The sequence below is a fragment of the Balaenoptera physalus genome, assembly GCF_965194825.1.
Source record: "Balaenoptera physalus genome assembly, chromosome: 2".
Taxonomy (NCBI): domain Eukaryota; kingdom Metazoa; phylum Chordata; class Mammalia; order Artiodactyla; family Balaenopteridae; genus Balaenoptera; species Balaenoptera physalus.
Window position 1 is genome coordinate 5,128,749 of NC_138883.1, and position 18,556 is coordinate 5,147,304.

Sequence of the window (18,556 nt, forward strand, 5' to 3'; positions counted from 1 at the left end):
GGTTCTGAATACAAGGGCCTTCCCAAGACTTTACTCTTTTCTCTCCAAAACCTCCTACTGCCCCCGCCAAGAGCTTATTTACAGAACACTCTCACGCTCTTAGCCACCCCCCATCAGATGGCTCTGGCCCTAACTTACTTCCTGAATCCACCTCAAGTCCAGCACGGCTGTCTCTTCAGCATCTAAAACCAAACACTGCATACTCTGAACCCCAAACCAGCACCCTCTCCCAATTTCCCTGTCACCTATGGAGCAAAGCTTTTAATGTGCATTTTAAAAAAATTAATGTGCATTTGCCCCTCCCTGTAGACATACAGCCAACCTGTCTCTGTCTTCCACTGTCTCCTGTCATCTCTGTCACATTTACTCACATTTACATAGTCTGACCGCCACCCGCCACAATTCTGGCTCAGGCCTTCATGAGCTCTTGTTCAACTGGTTTCTCCCACTTCCTGGGTGTCCCTGCACCCATCCAGCCTGGATACAGCTGGAAAGTAATTCTCTCAAATTAAATCTCTGATCATACAACCCCTTCTCTACTGCTCAAAAAAACCTTCACCAGCTGTCTACTACATACTAAAGAGCCCGTATCTTGGCCCAGTATTCACAGGCTCTAATGATCTGGTTTACGTTTACCTAAACCCAGTCATTTCCTTGTAAGCACCCTAATTCACAGCCGAACTTGACTACTTCCGTTTTCTGAATATATACTGGATAGTGAGTATGTATTCTGTGTTCATGTTGTTCTGGCATGGAGGCCCCATCATGAAAACCCCATCCACCGTCAGAACTCCATGTTCTTCAAGGCCCAAATCAAACGCTGCCCCCTCCACAAAGCTCTCCTTGATTCCCGTGTTCCATCTCTCTATCCCTGGAATAGCAGCCCATACCCCAATACATCTGAGTACCATAAGGAAGATGTGACTAACTTTAGGAACACACGACAACATTAAACACAGGTATATTTGGCTCAATCTGTCCAAAAACTCTTGACCTCACTGCTAACTATGTATCCTACAGATTCCATTTTTATTTGTACTTTTGGTGGGGAGGGGAGCAGGGCAGTTAATATTAAATTCACATATCTGTATTTAAAATACAAACAGCAATAAAAGCTGGAACACGGTGTCATTAACAAAAGGACAGGGCCTTCAGTTTTTTAAAGCCATGATAAATCAGAAATAAATTAATGTTTATATTCCCTATAACTACAGTTTCACTGGAAAGGAGAAAAGGGTACAGATCCTTTTATCGGAGCACAATGGTATTCTTATACCCACATGACATGTGGAGAAACTGAGGTTCCAAATGGCCAGAGGCCGCCCAGCTTGTTTTTGGCGGGCTGGGAGAAACCAGGACACCCCAGGGTCTCCAGCTCTTCCCTACTCTGCTCTCAAGAGACGGGGTGGGGGGTGGGGGTGGGTGGGAAAGGTGCTCCACTCTGTCAGACAGGACAGGAGAGCACAAAGATTTCTTTCTTACTGATTCTGTCTTTGCCTCCATTTCCTGGGCTGTTCCAGGTTCCATTCAACCTCAAGTAGGGAAAAGAAGTATACTTCCTACTCTAGATTTTATTAGTTCATTTCATTTTATTTAAAATTTTACATCTGTGTGGGTTTTCTCACGTCCTTATAAAAACTGCCAAACTATGCTAGAAAATAATGTAAAAAGGGGCCAAGGTTTCTACAGGAATCTGGCTGGTTTCAGGCAAAACAAATGAACAACCGCTGGGCTCAGACCTTCCTTCCTGCTCCTCACCTTGGACAGTCAGGCACAGGGTCCTGGCCCTAACTACCTGATCTCTTCCTGTCACGCCGGCTTAGATCAACAGAACACCGGGAGCCTAACTGATGACATGCTGAAATCGGACTGATGAAGCCCTTTCCAGCGGTCAGCTCTACAAATCCAGTACAGACCCAGGCCTCCAGCAGCTTCAGACCAGGACAATACACGCAAATTTAAAATGTATACAAAGAGGCCAGGAGGCAGTGTAAAGATCCATTTCCAAACAAATTATGTGCAATTTTATTTATTCACAGCAACATCAATTACAGAATGAAAGAGTAGGTATTTGCTTCATCTTATTCAAATCTAAAATGTTGCCACTTACATTCATAGCATAGTTACTACTGAAAATAAAAACCAACTGCTTTTGTTTTCAGAAGCTTCCCTAGAGCAAGAATACAAACCACTATTGTAACTTAGGCACCAAAAAACACAGCTGGCAACACTCAAGTACTTTCTTTAACTAAAAGAAAGGAAAAGTTCTTATAACTTACCTAGCAAATTCTGCTAGTTGTTTGGGATCTGAGAGATCAATGCCAGGTATCCCTCCAGGAGGAAGTTTCTTTCCTGTCATATACTCTGAATAATCGGGAGGTGAGTTCTCTCCAATGATCTGTTCTTCAACCACCGTCTCATGGTCAATATCTTTTTTTTCATCTGAAAAACATCATAAGATGGATCGTCTTAGCTGAGTAAAGAAGTATATGTAAGCAAACACATTTTTAAAACTATAAAAAACGCTTTCGGGCTTCCCTGGTGGCGCAGTGGTTGAGAATCTGCCTGCTAATGCAGGGGACACAGGTTCGAGCCCTGGTCTGGGAAGATCCCACATGCCACGGAGCAACTGGGCCCGTGAGCCACAATTACTGAGCCTGCGCGTCTGGAGCCTGTGCTCCGCAACAGAGAGGCCGCGATGGTGAGAGGCCCGTGCACCGCGATGAAGAGTGGTCCCCACTCGCCGCAACTAGAGAAAGCCCTCGCACAGAAACGAAGACTCAACACGGTCATAAATAAATAAATAAATAAATAAATAAAAGACCGTGAATTTCTTTAAAAAAAAAAAAACAAAAAAACACGCTTTCCTTAGCAGCTTCTTAAACGGGGGATTTACAGCCGGGGGATTTACAGCCGTTACCTCTTACCCACCCAGTCTTTCTCCTCAATCTCTTAAAACCCTGTTTCTGCTTGAAGGTCACCAAAATCCTCAATGCCAAAGTCAACAACCTTTCCCTCAGTGTTCCTTCTTAGCCTAGTGGGAAGCGTTGGCCATTACTGTCCTCAGCACCCACTTTTCCGGGTTCTACGCCCACTTCTCTAACCGGCAGCTTATCTTCGGCTTCCTTGCTTCTCCTCCTACCACTTCTCAGAGTTCTGCTTTCTGTCCGCCACACACACTTCCTGTTAACCACCAACTCTGCAACGCTGACTCAGGTCTGATTTTCTAGCCTTCAACTCTTAGCTAGCCTCTTGCCTACCGCTCCAGCCTCCTCATTCTTCACTCTTCTCCCCTCACTCTTAGCTCCAGCTATATTGGCCTTTTAAGTTCCTCCAGTGTACCATGGCCCATCCACCCTAACCTCATGGCCTTTACCTGTGCAATTTTTATTGACTACAATGTGTATTCATAGCTGTGTGATTTCTGTCACCCACTCCCACTAGACTGTAAACTCCACGAGGACAGGGATATTTGTCCGTTTTCATCCCCATGTATCCCTAGAGCCTTGCTCTGAGTCAGCATGTAGGTTGGTCCTCAATAAATATGGGTTCAGGGACTTCCCTGGTGGTCCAGTGGTAAAGAATCCACTTTCCAATGCAGGGGACATGGGTTCAATCCCTGGTTGGGGAACTAAGATCCCACATGCCTCGGGGCAACTGAGCCCACGGACCTCTCAACTACTGACCTTGTGTGCCTCAATGAGAGAGCCCGTGTGCCACAACTAGAGAGAGAAAATCCGCACGCCACAACTAGAGAGAAGCCCCCGCGCGGCGGCAGAAGATCCCACATGCCTCAACAAAGACCCCGCGTGCCACAACTGAGACCCGACGCAGCCAAAGAAAAATAAATAAAATTAATTAAAAATGTATTCAAAGAATGTAGGAGAGCTCTACTTAAATGTTCTAATACCATCACAAATCCAACAGGTTAAAAAAAAAAAAAAAAAGAAAAAAAAGGAATACTGACCCCCACAATGAGTCCCCTATATTCTAGACACCAAATCCTATTGACCATTCTGGGTCCTATGCTGTCTGGTCTCATTTTACCATATCTAGTATTTTATTTCTCCTTTGCACATGCCCTCTATATTCCAACCAGCCTGTTTTCCACACAGGTTAATTCAGAAGTGCTTGGCAGGAAATATTCAGTAAGAATAAGGAGTTTCTCCCTTTCCTCTTTCTCATCACCTCTCTCCAAACCCAGCCTACCCTCTGGAGTCTAGCTCAAAAATTCTCTAAGGGCTGGCTGATTTCATCGCTCCAACCTCAGATTCTTACCTTTGAATTCCTCGATTATTTCTGAATAATAACATTGATGAACTCTAAATCATGCTGTTTTGAACTTCTGTTGGCCTTGTCTCTCAAACTAGAGTGAAGCGCCCAGAGACCAAAACCAGTCTTCTACTACACTTTGGTGACCAAAGCAGAAAATAGAATGCTTCAAAACTCTCAATAGAATGCTTCAAAACTCTCAATGCTAACTGAAAATTTCTGCTTCTCCATCAAATTGCTTCACAATGCAAAGCACAGACTACAACAGTTTTAAACTTTAAATGCTTCTCCTTTCCCACCGCTCTTCACTTTAGGGAACATTATAGGTCATTACAAGGAACCACAGAATATAATAGCAGCTGACATGTTATTGAATGTTTCTGGGAAGGCACTATTTTAATCACTGCACATATTATCCTATGAAGTGGGCAAATTAGCAAGTTCATTTTACAGAAGAGAAAGCAGAGACACAGAGAGGTTAAGTAACTTGCTCAGGGTTAACCAGTTAGTGAGTAACAGGGGTGAACTCTAAGACCTGCACGCTTTACTGTTAGGCTCAGCGGCCTCTTGTTTGGAACTAGAAAGAACCTGATAATATAACCCAGGTTACCCATTTACATATGAAGAAGCCGAAGAAAACCCAGCTGGATGCGTTACTAAAAAAGAACAGGAAATGTGGTTATCGATCACAAGTTACAAAGCTGGGACTCCGCACTGTGACCAGGTTCTCTCATTTCTTTTCTCAGGGCTGTGATAATTCCTTTACCCTCTGATCGCTCCAGCCTAGGCACAACTACTACCACATCAACTTTCTAGTGGTATCGAAATAAACTGGTGGGTAGGGGGGCTATTTTTCTTCACTGAAACGATTTTTCTTCTCACAGTGAAGACACATTCTTGTTTGTATCTTTCTAATAAATACAAGAATGATGGCAAGGTTGAGAATCACTGCTGCTCTGAGCAAGCCACTGATAAGGATGATGTCTCAAGTGTGCTGGGGCAGAAAGAAAGCTGAACTCTTGGCATAAAGGAATCACAGGCTCAACCATTCCTTGTATTAGTTCAACACGTAATACTGAGGGCCTCCTGTGAGCCTGGCACTGTTCTAGGCAGCAGAAACAAAACCAGGTCTCTGCCCTCATGGGACTTACATTCTGGCGAGGGAAGCTGTCTCAGTCGGTTCCGGCTGCTATAGCAAAAATACTCTAGACTGGGTGGCCTAAACAGAAATGGATTCCTTACAGTTCGGGAAATCAAGGTGCCAGCCCGTTGAATCCCTTCTTCCTGGTTCCCAGACATCAGATGTTTTCTTGCTGTATCCTTACATACACACCATTTCTCATCACATTACATAATTTCTGTCTCTTATTATAAGAGCACTAACCCCATCCATGAGGGCTTTATAACCTAATAACTTTCCAAAGGCCCCACCCTCCAAATACCATTGCATCAGGGATTAGGGCTTCAACATATGAATTTTGGGGTGACACAAACTGAAGTCGAATGAGGAAATACTTCTTGAGGATCAGTTCTTAGTTCCAACATTCAAGAATATAAAGTACCGGGCTTCCCTGGTGGCGCAGTGGTTATTAGGAATCCGCCTGCCAATGCAGGGGACACGGGTTCGAGCCCTGGTCTGGGAAGATCCCACATGCCGCGGAGCAACTAGGCCAGTGAGCCACAACTACTAAGCCTGCACGTCTGGAGCCTGTGCTCCGCAACAGGAGAGACCGCGACAGTGAGAGGCCCACGCACCGCGATGAAGAGTGGCCCCCGTTCGCCGCAACTAGAGAAAGCCCTCGCACAGAAACGAAGACCCAACACAGCCAAAAATAAATAAATAAATAAATAAATTTATATATATATAAAAAAAGAATATAAAGTACCCAGAAAACAATCAAATGATTAAGAATTAGAATACATGGGACTTCCCTGGTGGCACAGTGGTTAAGAAGCCGCCTGCCAATGCAGGGGACAAGGGTTCAAGCCCTGGTCCGGGAAGATCCCACATGCCACGGAGCAAATAAGCCCACGTGCCACAACTACAGAAGCCCGTGCGCCTAGAGCCCGTGCTCCGCGACAAGAGAAGCCACCGCAATGAGAAGCCCGCGCACCGCACTGGAGTAGCCCCCGCTCGCTGTAACTAGAGAAAGCCCGCGTGCAGCAATGAATACCCAACGCAGCCAAAAATAAATAAATAAAATAAATAAATTTATTTAAAAAAAAAAAACAAAACAAAACAGGTTAGATTCAAGTTTTATTGTGGAGGAGGAATGAACATGGCTGGGTGATGAATCACACCGGTGGGGGCGTGGAAGAGGGATGTCAAGTATGCCATCTCAGTTTCTTGTTTGTGTTTCGTGGAGGACAGTGGTGTCATTAGCTAAGATGGAAAATGGGGGAAGAGACAACCTGCAGGAGAGGATCTGGAATCCCACTTTGGTTTGGTTCCACCAGCTAACTGTGCGACACCTAGTGGACAGACCTCAAGGAGGTAAAAAATAGCTACGTACTAGGGATAAGAAGAAATTAGGTTGGAGAGAAATATAATGGGAATCACTGGTATACAAACTGCATTTAAAGCTGCAGAAATATATCTTATCTATAAAAAAAAATATAGAAAGAGAACAGGCTCAGAACCAAAAGCTGTGTAATTCCAATATTGAGAGAATGAGGAGGACTTTGCAAAGGAGACTGAAGAGATATGTTCAGATGGAGAGAGAAAACCACCTTTGTCTAATGAGAATCTTAATCAGTGACACACCAAGTGAAAGTGGCACACAGTGAAAGCAATCTGTCCTGAAGTACACACAATAAGTGCATGATCTGTACATCGTTTTAAAAACCATAATTAAACTGATTAAACGTCAGTCTGCTTTTGATTATCACTATATACTTGCACTTCAAAAACAATGTCAATGATATTCTTTCCTTAAAAACAAAACAAAACAAAACAAACCTTTGTTGGTCTAAGTTCTAAATAATTGCTGTGGTTACTGTACGCTTTCATAATATATACTTAAAACTTCATATTATCATCACATTTCTTACTTATTCCTTAACAAACACTGTATTTCATGGAAGTTAATTTGGAGAACTCCTTGAAGACCAGTGCACAGAAACTGTAAAACAGAGGGTTGTTAACTATTCAACAGCAAAATTTAAGAAAATAAACTATTTATATAGGGGAAAAAAAATCACATTTCAAAGAAGACTACTAGAGAAATGACAAAAGATGCTAGGATCTATTGCCAGAAGAAATCAAAGATGTCTGCCTCATTTCCACCAAGAACTGGACACATATTAAAGCAACAGATCAAATTATGTCACTGTTTATAATTTGGCCATTTTATCTGGTTTTTGCAAAGAAAATCTTCAGAAGTTTTTGCCAAATAGAAATTTATGATGCACTAAAAGACAAATATTGCATTTACAGACCATATGTACATAAGCTTCCCTCTTTGTTCAAAAAATGTGAGAAGTATTAATTCATTTTTTCTTTTTGTACAATTTTATTTTAAAATGTTTTACTATTATAATATGTATTCAAATACAGATTTTCACTGCCTGCAGTGGCCATTATTATATTCCTTCCATTTCAGAATTACTACTGAAATAGATTCGCTGTATACAGGAGGATGAAGGTGTTAACTGATCAGCTCTGATTATCAATTTTCTTATATGTGTTACTGAGTTCTAGTGACTGGCAATGGAGTAATTATCAAATACACATCAAGGGACTTCCCTGGTGGCGCAGTGGTTAAGAATCCGCCTGCCAATGCAGGGGACACGGGTTCAAGCCCTGATCTGGGAAGATCCCACATGCTGCGGAGCAACTAAGCTCGTGCGCCACAACTACTGAGCCTGCGCTCTAGAGCCCTCGAGCCACAACTACTGAAGCCCGAGCGCCGAGAGCCCACGCTCCACAACAAAAGAAGCCACGGCAATGAGAAGCCCGCGCATGGCAACAAAGAGTAGCCCCCCCCCCCCCCCCCCCCCCCCCCCCCCCCCCCCCCCCCCCGCTCACCGCAACTAGAGAAAGCCCGCGGGCAGCAACGAAGACCCGACGCGGGCAGCAACGAAGACCCGACGCGGGCAGCAACGAAGACCCGACGCGGGCAGCAACGAAGACCCGACGCGGGCAGCAACGAAGACCCGACGCGGGCAGCAACGAAGACCCGACGCGGGCAGCAACGAAGACCCGACGCGGGCAGCAACGAAGACCCGACGCAGCCAAAAATAAATAAAATAAAATAAATTAAAAACAAACAAACAAACAAACACACATCAAAGTAAAGCATGTTCATGAAACAAAGTATCTAAATTTGCTTTAAAATCTGTTTTGTATATTCTCCTCTGGAGTTTTCCTTGAGGGTAGGACTCAGTTAATTATCTCATTGTTTCAAGGGGACAGGGTTAATCCACATTAGAAGTGTCACCAAAATCAGTTTCTATAGGCCTGAAACTAACATAACATAGTAAATCAACTATACTCCAAAACAAACAAAAAAATCGGTTTCTATAATCAACGTGACTTAAACTTATAATTGTGATTATACAACGCAACTGGGCAGAGCAAATGAAAACGAAATCTCAGAATTCCTGTTTGGAAAAAGCTGAGAAAACAAGTCATTGATTCAAAGAAGTAGGGTGGTAGGAAAAATGTAATCTTGAGAAAACTTCTAGTCAAAAGTGTGGATTAGATGATTCCCATGCTCACTAACACTACGGCTAGAGGCAAATGACCTACAACAACCAGGCCTAAGATGGAAGGTGTTGGAAAAACAAACTCTAGCCAATATCATCCAGGAATGGGGTGGCACACTTGGAATTGTTTCCGCAGGGCAATCTATTCATTCACATTTTAAAAACATTCTTTTTTCTGTACATGGACCTATTCAAAAGGTTAAAAAGGTACATAAATAAGTTCCTGTCTCTTAGCTATTCAGTTTCTAAGTTACCAAAGCTATAGCCACTCTCAGTCGTTTGAGAGGCAAAGCAAAGAGACTCAAACCATTTACAGTCAAAAAGAAATGACTAAGGAACTAAATGTAAAGGCTGGGAGCACTCTACAGGCCTAGAACACAGGTTCAAAAGTGGAGCTTCACATGCCCTCCATGCTCCCACCAAACTGGTTTGCTCGCAATGTTATTCAATGTCTGATAAAAGGTATGTGAACAAACACAACGCTCCTTCCCTTCTTGCCCACCTCTCATCCCCCATCTGGGCTTTCCAAAGCCCAGATCAAGATCTCTTTCCTTCAAGAGGCCTCTCATTGCTATCACTGAGCCTTCTTTGGTTTCCTTATTTATTAAAGGGTAGACCACCTATCATATATAAGGCTGAAACAAGGTAACACATTAAATGGGAACCATGGTGTCTGGAAAAGAGGTGTGCAAAAACACCTTTATTCCAAAAAACAAACAAACAAAAAACCTTTATTCCACTTTGCCCTCCCTCCTGGGCCTAAGGGGAAGAGTAGGTCCTATGCTTATGGTTTTTAAAGAATGTTAAACTTTTAAAAACTATAGTAAGCAAGTAAAGAATCACCTTCAATTAGGTTACATTTAAGTCTTTTGGCTGCTCCAAGACACTACATGAAATCTGACACTATACTAGCTGGAATCTGTGCATTGCTATCACTCAGTGGGCTCCTTCATATAGAAAACAGTTTATTTTAGAATTCAGTCCTAAGAAAAGTTTGATTCCCTTAGAAGTTTTTCTATCTTAGAATCAGCTAACAGTAGTATAGTTTCCTTATTTATCTTGATTGCCAGGAAGCTCATTAGGGTTGACCCTAATGCTTCCTTTTTTTCTGTGATCCTGATTTTCACCAATTTACATATTTCTTTACCTACTTCCCTATTTATTTATTTGTGGGTTGGCTAGATTTTGTTTCTCCACACCTTCCATCTTAGGCCATTAACTTTGGTCTGACCATTCTAGGTAACTTTTGACCAAAATGACATTATCTACTCACCACCGCCATCAAGCCAAACCTTCACCGAAATGGGGGAGAGCTAATACTTGAGATTCATTGCTAAGCAACAAAAAATCAGACATAGGCTGTTTCCACTTTTCCTCACTAGCAGAGACCTTAGGCAGGGATACTATCATTTACTGAGTACCTGGTTTCATGCCAGCAACTGTCACATTCCTCAATTCAAACAAAACCTTTATGGTATTAACCTCAAGTTTTTGGTTGAAGAAATCAAGCCTCAGAAATGCCAAGTAGTGGGACTTCCCTGGTGGTCCAGTGGTTAAGACTCCGCGCTTCCACTGCAGGGGGTGCGGGTTCGACCTCTGGTGGGGAAATAAGATCCCACATGCTGCATGGCGTGGCCGGGGCGGGGGAGAAATGCCAAGTAGTGTATCTAAAGAGGCACAGTAAGTGGTAGATCCAGGATTTGAATCTAGAACTGACTAAAGTCCATGCTTTTTCTAAAAAAGGAATGCTTCTCTACCCTCTCCTCACACTTACTACTCCTTTTCTGAAAGTAGTAATAGGTAAGAGTGGTATTTTGGACTCTAGGCTAGGATCTGCCTTATAGCACAATTCCATGTACTCATTCACTCAGTTATTTACTGAGAATCTTCTATGTGCCTTGTACCACCGTTAAGGCTGCAGGGTTACAGCCCAGGACTTAACACTCTAGAGGAAGTAGACAAGCAGCAAGTTAAAAGATAAAAGCAAGACAATTTCAGGTGGTGCTACAAAGAAAATAAAACAGGGTTGAGAGAGAATGATGGCGAGGGGGGTGTTAATTTGAAAGGATGAAAGGGTAGGCCTCTGAGAGCTGAGACTTGAAAAACAGATGGCACTAAGAAGGTGAACATCTGGGGTCAGAGCACTGGAAGCAGAGGTAAGAGTAAGTGCAAAGCAACAAGTTCAAGAAACTGAAAGAAGGCTGGGAAGGTTGGAGCATAATGGGAGCATAGGGACAAGGAAGGAAGTCAGGAAGGAAAGCAGGGGCCAAATCATGTGTGGCCTGGCAGGTTACGAGAAGTTTGGATTTTACTGAATGCAATAGTATGTCTCTGGGATGATAATGATGTGTATGTGGAGATATAAAACATAAAATGTACCATTCTAATAACCATTTTTAAATTTACAGTTCAGTGGTTATCAAGTATATCCACACTGTTGTGCTTGAGGGATTTTTAGGCAAGGGAGTGAATTCACATAATTTAAGCCTTAGACTCTAATTCAGAAAGGAATAGTGTGTGTGTGATCCAGTCAGATCCCCAGAAGTAAAATCCAGCAGTCTGTATTCAGTCCTTGTCAAGAATCTATAAAAACGTAGTTAGTATAATAACCATATGTATTACTACAAATTACAAGTGAGTTACCAACAAAATAAAAAATTAAAAACCAACTCTCAATTTGGAGTCATGGCAGCAGCTTCTATTTTTTTTGGGTGCTTAAAATCTAGAAGACAAAAAGGGGAAAGAAGGGAGCAGAGTTGAGAACTGGAAAAGGAGAAAGACACTTCGGAGTGTTTTTAAGAGTGTGATACTCTGAGACGCTAGAAATTCTACCTGAAGTTTACGACTCTCCTAGGAGAGGAGACAGGGTCCGGACACCACAGAACAGCCCCTAGCACAACAGTGCCTCTTTCCCTGCCCCTCAGCTCTTATATTTGAGGGGAATAACTTACACAAGAAAGAAAAGAGCCCATCACAACCATTTACATTAGCTTAATGTTTATTCATATCTGAAACCACACTGTAAGACTAAAGTAACTGAATAGTTACTATGAATTTTACTCAAGAGAGTTCCTATTATCTCACCAGATCATGTTAAAATTGGGTAGTTTTCTTTAAGAAATTGAGTGTACTGCTTCCTTTTGTCACATAAGAATTCAGAAAGGAGTAGAATTTCTTTGCTGTAAAGGAAATGAAAAATGCCTTTTGGGGTCCCCCTACTCCAACAAGTCATTTTACAAAGATCCCAAGGTCAGAAGTTAAGATATGCCAAGGTCAGATCTCTGGTCAGTGACCTCTAAAAGGGAAATTTGATGCTGCTACTAATAAGATTCCCAGAAACCACTGGGCTTGCTGTTACTGATAATTAATCACAAAGCTAAACAGAATGGGACCTACTAACACAAGACACCTAGGACTAGGAAATGGCTCCTCTCCTGACCTGTGAAGTACACCATAAATAGGAAGGCACAACCTTACACAACAGAGTCAACTAACTTCCAAGAGCTGCCCACATCTTCCTAAGAGTCTGCTAACAGTAATGACATGAATGTTTTCTTCAACATCCAGGTAGCATTTCTGATGCCACATTTTGAAAATACAATGTTTGTGTGTTTATCCAATAATACGATAGGACACAACTCACTGGTAAATGTTCAGATTTAAAAACTGTAAAAAGTTTTCACTTTTGTTCACTCTTCCCATGGGAAGTAGTGAGAGCAGTTTATAAATTGGTCACCTAGAAAGAGAAGGTCATGAGATGACAAAAGAACGTAGATCTTAGGAAATGTTCGTTCTTGATAATTGTTTTTGCTAATAACCTGTTGTGGGCCCTGAATTTCCCAGCCTTAAAACAAACTGATCAGACTTCCCTGGTGGCACAGTGGTTTAGAATCCGCCTGCCAATGCAGGGGACACAGGTTCAATCCCTGGTCAGGGAAGATCCCACATGCCGCGGAGCAACTAGGCCCGTGCGCCACAACTACTGAGCCCGTGAGCCACAACTACTGAAGCCCGAGCGTCTAGAGCCCGTGCTCCGCAACAAGAAAAGCCACCGCGATGAGAAGCCCGCGCTCACTGCAACTAGAGAAAGCCCACGCGCAGCAATGAAGACCCGACGCAGCCAAAATAATTTTTTAAATAAATAAAACTGATCTTACTAAAGCAGGCATCAAAACAAACAGAAAGGCTTTTTGTAAATATCAACCCAGGAGTCTGGCATACTTTAAAAAATTATTATTCATTCTCTTCCAAAGCCTAAAATGCTAGTTGTAGGTAGGTCAGGAGCCGTGGCCTCTTCTGACACGGATTTTTCTTTTCCTACTGTGGGAGACAGCTGTTGACTGGAGGTGGTGGGGAGGGAGGGTTAATAATCGGGAGACGCAACCTGACAGCACCGAGGCTTATCAGTAAGCCAGGCTTCCAGAGCTACCAGGTTAGGCATTGGGCTCTATGACTTAGGCTGCCCTTCGTAGGTCATGGGGTTGACATGATTACTTTGGAGGGTTTCTTGGGCTTGGCTCCATGGGAATTTACATTTATGGCATCTCTCCTTAGTGATAAAGAGCATGGTAAAAAAGGCAAAATAGCGAATAGAATGGTTAGGATTAGTAATTTTTGGCAAACCTGAACTTTCTGAATATATAAAAGTGAGAAAAAATTTAATACTTTTTGACTTTCTTTCAATTTCCTGATTCTAATGTCAATGGTTTTCTGCTCTGAGATGTTTTACTCGATCTAGCACAAAGCACTTCTATATTTGGTCTAACCAAAGATAGTTAAAATACCAACAGCCTCGAGTGAAGGTCACAAATTCTAACTACCTGAAACCTCAAGATTTGAAAGCCTTCTTAGGTTTCTCTCAAAACTAAATGTTTTAAATACTCAGCTCTTATTGTTAGCTTTCCTACTCGACCCAGTGATTTAGTTAAGTGGTTTAGTTTTTAATAAGTTCTACAAATGAGGATGTCGCTCCCAAATTATAGTGATGAACATCTAGGGAAAAAAAAAATACATAATACTATGCCCTATATCTGGCAACAATGAAATGTTCATTAATTACATGCCAGGGAAAAAAAGCAAAAACAAACATGGGCCTTAAAGCAAAGGATTAAAACTATTCAAAACACAGTTAAACCGTAATTAAATATTAAAACATATTCAACCTTAACTAGACCTTACTTTTCTCATCTGCAAAAATAAGCAGCTCCTGCTGTTTTATCTCTACAATGGCATATTACTCAGCCGTAAAAAGGAATGAAGCACATTCTACAACTTGGATGAAATCTTGAAAACAGACTAAGCCAGACACAAAAGGCAACATATTATATGATTCCATGCAAACAAAATGTCCAGAATAGGCAAATCCAGGAAAAAAGTAAGATTAGTGGTTGCCAAGGGCTTGGGGGGGTGGGGGTGGGGAATAACAGTTATGGGGTTTCTTTCTGGGATGATAAAAATGTTCTGGCATTAGATAGTGGTGATGATTGCACCAACTGCTGAATACAGTAAAAACAACCGAACTGTGCACGTGGGAATGATGTCAATAAAAAGAAAAGAAAAAAAGCAGATCTCTAGGGACTCTTTCAGATCTGTAACTACTCTACTACAGAACTACTAGATTCCCTTTCTGCTGTTCCATTCAAAAGATACCAACCATACATGCCAGACAAGTAACTCTTTAAAGAAATGGACATTAAAATACCCCTAAACTGTACAACCCTGTAGCAACCACTTGCAGAGAGAAAATAATGACTTTTAAGCTAACCTGATATGTACCACTTCAAGTAAAGCCTACATCACCAAGTTTTCTGAGTATGGAGAAGTGGGTTAACAATTTGGTAAGCTCAAATGCAGAATATATAAAATACCCTGGTTTTCTTAATTACTATAAAGCCAACATGACCATACCGTGAGAAAAAGTAAATATAGCTTTATGTGGTTAATATATCTTTACCCAAGTATATAATTTCAAACGATATCCCGAATTCAGCAAACTCATCAATAACCAACACCCCTCCCTTATTCCATTCCGATTAATAATGGGAAAACATGGCTTTTAGTTCCAACATGATCACTGTGCAATCACTCTGCGCTACCAGAATGCATACAGAAGGGATCTTTTGATAACCTTTTAAGTACTCAAATATATGTTTCATTGAAACCTATAGCCCCTGCTAAACTCAAAGTACTGGCAGTTCTAACAGGCCCTCCGAAATCCAGAACAGCAGCGCTGTTAGCACTTGCTATTACATTTTGACAGAACCTCCGCTCCTTCGCTCAGTCCTGAGTCACAGATCCATCCAGCTTTAGTTACCTCCGCCTGGGCTTTCGGTCGATACGATACAACCAGACCAGCTTCTCCGTCCAGACTTTTCGCCTATTTCATTCGTTCCTGAGAATGTTAACAACGCTTCAATACTCAACGTTCACCACATTTTGAAGCCCCATCCAATTGTGAGAATTTATTGGACAGCGCTGGAGTAACTATGGCTTAAAGTATTCTATCACTTAAATCCAATTATCACAGGTACTAGGTTAACTAGTTACCGCAGGATTATTCTCAGTCTATTTACTATTCCAACAATTTAACAAGATAGCCTGTGGATAAGATAATAGGATAACGACTTGAAAACACCAGTTACGACGTAAAAACAAAAAGATTTACATATGCAGATAAGGCTCTTCTGCCCCAGATATTTTTTCTGGCCCTCGTTCAAAGCAGTACTAAAACAGTAGAAAGACCCTTTCCAGAATCCTTCTTTTCACGGGAAAAATAAGAAGTTTTCTATCAAGTAAAAAGCATCTGGCAACTTTACTTGATTTGATCAACTTAGTGGCGAACGTTCCTAGCTGTGTAACTAACCAGCCTTCCTGCAAAAAGCCAAATACTTAAGAAAGGAAAGAAAACTCCCCCAAACGCCCAGGACTGAGAGCAATCTGCAAAAACCCGCGGCCCCTCTCACTAGGCGCCGCGGGGGGAGCAGAGGCGAGGCCCTCGCCGCAGCGCGGTGACAGGCCCCGCCGACGCCGAGCCCGCACACACGCGAGCTCGACGTGCCGCCCAAGTCCCGCCCCGCCGAGGCGAGGCGAGGCGAGGCGAGGCGAGCGCGGGGAGCGCGGCCGCGGGCAGGATCCGGCCTGCGCGCGGGGCGGGCGAAAGGAGGGCCGGGCGGGCGCCCCCGCCCCCCTCGGAAGGCGCCTCCCGGGAGCAGTTGAGGCTCTGGGAAGGGGCGGGGGCGGAGCCGGGGCAGCGACGCCCCCCAGAGGAAGGCCGGGGAAAGACGGCGGCCCGGGCGCGAGGTCCAGGCCGCGCAGCCCCGCCAACGCCCTCCCGCGCCCCCGGGCCTCGCGGGGAGACGGCCTCGCGGCCGGCCGGGTTCCGCGGACAACGGGACCCGGGCCGACTGTGGGCCGAGCACGCCCCGCCCCTCCCCGCCCCGCCCGAGGAAACTACGCCATTGCGGCCTAGCGGGCGGCGCCGCACCTCCGCCGCCATCTTCGCCGCGCCGCCGCCCGCCGCCCCCGCCGCGGCCCGCCATCTTTTGGGGCCGCCATACTTGCCCCGCGAAGAAGATGGCGGCGCCCATCACACACATAAAACATGGCTTCCCTTCAAAACAAAAACATCCCGGGGGCCGGCGCGCGCCGGCGCTCACCTGAGGACCACATGGTGACCGAGAACTCGCCCTCCAGGGTCTTGATCTGCACCTGCTTCTGCTCCCACTTCTTGTTGCCCGCGTCCGCGCCGCCCGCCGCCCCGGCCCCGCCGCCGAGGTAGCCCTTCTTGCCGCTCTTCTTGCCGCCGCCCTTCTTGACGCGGCCGCCGCCCGACGACGACGAGCCGCCGCCGCCGCTTTTGCCCGCCGCCGCCACGGTGACCAGCGTCTGCTCAATGTAATCGTCGTCGCCGCCGGCCGGCGCGGGCACAGGGATGAGGATCTGGTCCTCGAAGCCGTCCTCGGCGCGCAGCCCGTCCGAGTCGTCGCCGCCCACCACCTCCTCGCGCGTCTGCACCAGGATCACCTCCTGGTGGTGGTGCACCTGGGTCGGGTCGTCGGTGACGAGCGGCTGCAGCGCGATCATGGGAGGGTGGTGATGGTGGTGGTGGTGGTGGTGGTGGCCGCCCGCGTGCCCATGGCCGCCCCCGCCGCCGTGGTCGCCGCCGCCACCGTCCTCGTCGTCGTCGTCCTCCTCCTCCTCCTCGCCCACCACCGTGGTCTCGATGGTCTCCACCGGGATGGTCTCCACCTCGATCTCGTGCAGCTCCACGATCTCGGCCGGCATCTCCGAGCCGTCCGTGGCGATGTAGAGGGTGTCGCCCGAGGCCATGACTGAGGGCTCGGCCGCCACGGCCGCGGCGGCCTCAGCTCCGGGGCTGCGGGCAGGCGGGCGAGGAGGCAGCCGGCCGTGGGGAAGGAAGGCAGAGGGAGGAAGGCGGCGGGCGGGCGGGGGGAGAGGGGGCGGGCGGCGGGGGGAAGGGGCGGGCGCGGCGGCGGCGGCGGCGGGCTTCCCCGCCTCCTCGCCTCGGTGCGCCCCGCGCTCGCTCGGCCGCTGCTCGCCCCGGCGCCCCGCCGCGCCTCGGCCGCCCGCTTTGGCCGCGCCTCCTCCCGCCCTCCGGGCCGGCGCTCCGCTTTCCCCTTCCTCCTGCGCCTCCGCCTCCTTCCACACAAATACCAACTCCTCACCCCGAGCCCAGATCTCGCCGCCGCCGCCGCCGCCACACTCCGCTTAGGCTCGGCCTCGCGAGACTTCCGTGCAGCCTCGGCCCGCCCCGCCTCGCTCCTACTTGCCTGCTCGCTCTCTCGCTCCTCCTCCTCTGCCAATCGATCTGCCCGTTCGCCGCCGCGGCCCCGCCCACTCAACCCGGGCTCCTCCCGGATTGGGGCCGCGGGGACGGCCTCCGCGCGCGCTGGCTGCCGCTGCGCGTGACGTCAGCGCGCCGCAGCCGCCGCCGCCGCCGCGAGTCGCGCGGCCCCCGCCCTTCGCGGTGCCGCAGCTGCGGAGCCCGCCGCCCCGGGCCCGGGCCGCACTCGGGAGCGGGGCGTCGACGCTGCAGCCGCCGCCTTGGAGCCGGTGAGCCGTCCGCGCGGCCCCCGGCGCCGCGGGGGAGGGGGCCTGCGGGGCAGGGCGGGGCCGGCCGAACGCAGGGTCCCGGCCGGTGGGCGGCCCGGGGGCCGCGAGGGGGAGCGGGCGGCGCGCGCGGGGCGGTCCCGGCGCCCCAATAAAGTCTGCTTTGACGAGAAACGCTTGTGCCTCCTTTTTCGTGTCGGGCGGCGTTCGCTCTTGACGCCTAGCTTCGGGCGGCGATGGCGGCCGAGTGAGGGAGGAGGGCCAGGCGAACAAAGGAGGGTGGGCGGGCGGGCAGCGGAGGGAAACGTCCGCCGGCGCCCGCGGGTCTGCATATATCGCCGCGAGCACCTGGTCCCCGTTCCCCGCTGGGTCCGGGACCGAGCGCAGGTGGGTTGCACGCGGGGCGGGGCGGGGCGGGCGGAAGCGGCGCGCGGAGCCCCCAGGTCCACCGTTGGGAGGATGTCCGTTATCCTTTTGTGACCCGCGGAAACCTGAGACGAAGCCGTTG

The 18,556-nt window shown here is 46.9% G+C and overlaps 1 protein-coding gene across 1 annotated transcript in view; it reads right to left on the reverse strand.

The window, feature by feature from the left end:
• Window positions 1–18,119, reverse strand: part of YY1 (YY1 transcription factor) — a 31,756-nt gene extending 13,637 nt beyond the window's left edge. The window contains exons 1-2 of the mRNA XM_082448273.1: window positions 16,635–18,119; window positions 2,280–2,442 (exon numbers count right to left, since the gene is read on the reverse strand). Of these exons, the coding sequence (XP_082304399.1) occupies window positions 2,280–2,442; window positions 16,635–17,307 (836 nt within the window). The 5' untranslated portion in view covers window positions 17,308–18,119. The remainder of the gene's footprint in view (window positions 1–2,279; window positions 2,443–16,634) is intronic.
• Window positions 18,120–18,556: the final 437 nt, after the last annotated feature.